The sequence below is a fragment of the Orycteropus afer genome, unplaced genomic scaffold (assembly GCF_000298275.1).
Source record: "Orycteropus afer afer isolate SDZICR_OR568_19922 unplaced genomic scaffold, OryAfe1.0 scaffold00156, whole genome shotgun sequence".
In the NCBI taxonomy this organism is placed as follows: Eukaryota; Metazoa; Chordata; class Mammalia; order Tubulidentata; family Orycteropodidae; genus Orycteropus; species Orycteropus afer.
This window is the reverse complement of record NW_006921743.1, coordinates 852,634-857,406: the sequence shown is the minus strand read 5'-3', so window position 1 is coordinate 857,406 and position 4,773 is coordinate 852,634. Positions and strand designations below refer to the sequence as shown.

Here is a 4,773-nt window from a genome sequence, read left to right as displayed (position 1 = left end):
TTCCGTAGTGATACTGCCTCGGAAACCCAAGGAGGGGTCGCTATGAGTCAGGGCTGACTCGACGGCACATAACAACAACAACAACAACAAGAAAATATAAAGCAAAAAGAACTTATGTTTTTACCTACCGATACTTCCCCCAAAAGGAGCCTAGTGGTGCATTGGTTAAGTGTTCAGCTGTTGACAGAAAAGTTGGCAGTTCAAACCCACTTAACAGCTCTGCAGGAGAAAAGACCTGACAGTCTGCTCCTAGGAAGCTCTATAAAGCAGTTCTACTCTGTCCTACAGAGGTGCTATGAGTTGGAATCAACTCAACAGCATACAACACTACCACCTCCCCTAAGATAGCAAGGAATACCTTTCTAAGACTTTACCAAGAATTCTATTGCTCTGGAATTAAAGTGATGAATATATATGATTTGCTTCAAGGGCTATGAATGTACAAACTGTCATTCAGAATATCCAGATCAGAACAATAATACTTGCCTGAATAGATATGTTACATGTCCTGTGTTCTAGGGAAATCACATATGTCCCTCTCAATGTAGATATGATTATGGTTCTTAAACGTAGAGATAAACACTTATCTGGCACTCTACAGGTCACATCTCACACTTAAACCAACCCATTGGCATCACAGTATAAGGGACAAGCCAACATGAAGTATACGTTTTATTAAAGAAAGTCAAAACTTGTTTTACATGTCCCCTTTTTCTATATGTAGATAATTAACCCTGCATAATTAAGTTTTTATATGTGTTACTTCTAATTTTAGTGTTCTTTGCACTAAATAAGTAATCATAAATAACGTTCTGTGGTTCTCTCTCTCCTCAGATATCCGGAAAGTGGAACTCTAGAAATGAGTGTCAAGGATCTTCGCCCACGAGCTAGAACCACTCTGAAATGGAATGAACTCAATGTTGGCGACATGGTAATGGTTAATTACAATGTAGAAAGTCCTGGAGAAAGAGGATTTTGGTTTGATGCAGAAATTACCACATTGAAGACAATTTCAAGGACCAAAAAAGAACTGCGTGTAAAAATTTTCCTGGGGTAAGAGTCTCTTCACTGATTATGTCATTTAATTACTGAATTAAACAAAGGATGTTGTTTTTAGGTATTAGCACATTTTCCTTAGTAACAAGATAATCTGTGAATGATGGAATGCTTCATGAAGGGAGAATGCTTTTATGAAGTCTCGAAAAATCTTATTAAGAATGGTGCTTAAATCTCTGCTGCTATTTCAAGGTTGGAGCTGTTCTTAAGGAACATCTTAGAAATTTCTGAATTTTCTGTTAAAGAAATCCTTACTTACCTCACAGATTTCTTACAGATTAAACAAAGTTACATACAAAGGCATTTAAATATCTCTGATTGCTGAAGGGATCTATGTTGATAAAATAGTATGTCTACCTAACCAGTGAGTTAACCTGGTGAACTTCTAAATCCAGCTGAAATTTGCCTTCACAATCATCTTCTTTAACTTTTAGAATTTGACAAACTCAGTGAAATGAATTCAAAATGCAGAAAGCCACCTGACATACCAATTTGCTCAAATGTTACCATTATTAATTCTTTAAGAAATACGTTTAGATGTTTCCAAGTGGTATAATGCTATGCATTGTTTTGCAGCTACCTTTTTTCACCTAGGAAAATATTGTCACCATCTTCTGTGTCAGATTCTTTGGAATAGAATTTACTGGTTAAATAGTCACTGATTTAAAGAAAAAAAAAATCTCTGTTAAATTGTTTTCAGTTCTTTTTTGTAAATAATCTCTCAGTTAACATCTTTGTATGTGCATCTTTGTGCATTTTTCTTCTTTACTGTTAATTCTTAGATTTGTTGTGTTTAGCATTGAAGATTGTAGAATGGTCCTGACAGTTTTCTTATTAAATGTAAGGGAAGCAGCTAAACTAATACTCTTGCCCAGTACTGGCTAGCTGTCTTGGAGATAATATATTGGATAACAAGCATCTGCATGTGGTTAATAATAATGTAAATGAGAGGTCAGCAAACTACAGCTTGCAGGGTACCTGTTTTTATAAATAAAGTTTTATTGGGACACAGCCATGCCATTTGTTTGGGTATCATCTATGACTGCTTTCATGCTCAACAACATTGTTGGATGGTTACAACTGAGACCATCTGGCCTACAAAGCCTAAATAAACCATTTACTTTCTGACCCTTTACAGAATATGTTTACCCACTCTGGAGATAAAGAAGAATTATGAGATGCTAAAAATAGATCATATTTTAGAAAACCGATTTTAGAGCTTTCTACAAACACAGGTAATTCTTTTGCTAGACTAAGGATATAGCTCAATTACAGACTTCTAAATAACTTGAAATTCTGATACAAATACAAATTGTGAAGATGAAAAGGAGACAGACAGCATCTAAATAAATTGGCTGTATAGGGAACCTTCTAATGTACTTGAGTGTAGAAAGTATTAAACAAGCATGTATACACAAAAGGGAAAGATACCAGTACACATTGCATTGAGCTAAAAGCTTCTATTTTAAAAATATTTCCCAAAGTGATTCTGTGGTCCTACTATACACAAAAGGGAACGATACCAGTACACATTGCATTGAGCTAAAAGCTTCTATTTTAAAAATATTTCCCAAAGTGATTCTGTGGTCCTACTAGAGAAGAGCATCCTGGCTTTAGGGACTAGAAGTAAGATTGGATGGAAATGATGGGTAGGCAGATAATAGTTCAGTTAGAATGGTCATGTGATAGCTATCCGAACACTAAAACACTCTGTCCTATAAAGTGTTAGGGTTCTTTGCCATTTAAGTATTAGGTACACAGCAGCTTCAAAGGAAACAGTGTGACTTGTAGGTGGAAATATTTTTCATGATCAGCAATCTTTTCTCCTCATTAGAAAGTGTGAATAGTCAAGGCGAAGATCTCAGTGCCTTCTGCTGTTGATGGACCTTGCAGTTTGTTTCTAGTTTGGGCCTGTTAGGAACAGTGCTGCCATGATGTTCTCGTGCATGTGTCCTGGTGTGGATGTGCTTTAGTTTCTCAAGGAGTAGAGTTGCTGGGTGTAAAACCTATATGTCTTCAACTTTAGTAGGTAAGACCAAAGACTCTTCATTTTCAAGTGTTTGTATCTGATTATACTTCCACAACAATATGAAGAATCCCATTACTCTGCATTCTCATCCACACATGACTAGTTTTTGCAGACCAGGTGGATGTATAATAAAGTAGCATGTCATTGTGGTTATACTTTGCATTTCTCTGACTAAATGAGGTCGAGAACCTTTTTGTTTGTTAATGGGCAGATTGGCTATCTTTTGTTAGGACGTCTTTCCAGATATTTGTGCTTTATTTTTCTTCGTTGGATAGTCTGACTTAATGGTTTCATGTAGTTTTTATTGGGCAGACTAGACCTAGGTCAGTTATTTGTGTTAAAAAAAAATCTTCTCCAACACTACAGCTTATTTTTTCTCCTTTTGATGTTTGAATAGAACTTTGCTTAATTTTAAGGAGTTCTGGTAGTGTGGTGCCTAAGGCATGAAGGTTGGCAGTTTAAACCCACCAGCTGCTCTGCAGGAGGAAGATGAGGCAATCTACTTCTGTAAAGATTTACCACCCTGGAAACCCAGTAGGGGTCCCTGTGAGTCGGAATCAACTCAGTGGCAGTGAGCTTTCTTAATTTTTTTTTTTAATTGTGATTTGGGTGAAGATTTACAGAGCAAATTTCTTTTCCATACAGTAGTTCACATACACTTTGTCTCATGACATTGACCACAATTTACCACAATGCAACAGCTCCCCTCCTACTTTCTCCCTATAGTTACCTCTTCCATGTGTCCATCCCTCCATGCACTCCTGCCCCTGAGCTGTCTGCCTGTGCATAAGCAGCCCTTCTTTCTCCCATGATTGTTCTCTCCAATGAGTGTATCTACCTCAGGGAAATGTTCAACTCGTATACCAGTCTATTGTTGGTTGGAAGCCACAGGCGTGGATTCAGTTCCAGACTTGAAGGGCAGTTAGGGAACATAGTCTCAGTGGTTCCACCAGTCTCTATCAGACCAGCAAACCTGACCCCCCCCCCTGCTTTTTTTCCCCTCCAAATGGTTTTGAGTTTTGTTCCACATTGCTCTCTCTCTCTATCCAGGATCTCCTTCATAGATCCCCTTCCAAGTGGTTGACATTGGTAGCCAGGCACGATCTAGTTCTTCTGGTCTCCTAGTCATATAGGCTGAAGATCGGATGGTGTACCAGTCGCCGGGACTAATCGTTTCCATGAATTTTGGTTTTCTTCATTCTTCTTTGTTCTGGACGAGGGAAAACCCATCGTTGCATCTAGATGGCAGCTTGAAAGCTTTTAAGACCCTAGTCACTACTCGCCAAAGTAGGAGGTGGAACAATGTTTTGTGTAGTATGTTATGCCCATTGAGCTTGATGTTCCCTGCGACGATGGTCCCGAGCCCACAGGTTCAACTACTTGGTCGCTCTTGGTAGCTGGCTGTGACCAAGCAGTGATTACAATCTTGCCCTTTGTCAGCTCTACTATACACCTGGGAATTCAGATCATACATATAAACTTACAGGACCGTTGTCTGCCAACTCTATACATGTTCTTGGGTACACTCGCACTCAATAGAGATAACCTACTAGTTCAGCCTGTCCACCCATCTATCTAACAAAATATCCATGTTTGCCTTCACTGACAACGCCGTAATATATGTGCAAAAGGGTTCATCTTTGTTGTCTGTACCTCCCACGCACCTCTCTATGTCTTTCTCTTCCTCA

The 4,773-nt window shown here is 38.5% G+C and overlaps 1 protein-coding gene across 1 annotated transcript in view; it reads left to right on the top strand.

Moving 5' to 3' along the window:
• The window catches only part of UHRF2 (ubiquitin like with PHD and ring finger domains 2), a 196,825-nt gene that overhangs the window by 92,530 nt on the left and 99,522 nt on the right, over positions 1-4,773 (top strand). The window contains exon 4 of the mRNA XM_007946320.2: positions 835-1,053. Coding sequence (XP_007944511.1) covers positions 835-1,053 — 219 coding nt within the window. The remainder of the gene's footprint in view (positions 1-834; positions 1,054-4,773) is intronic.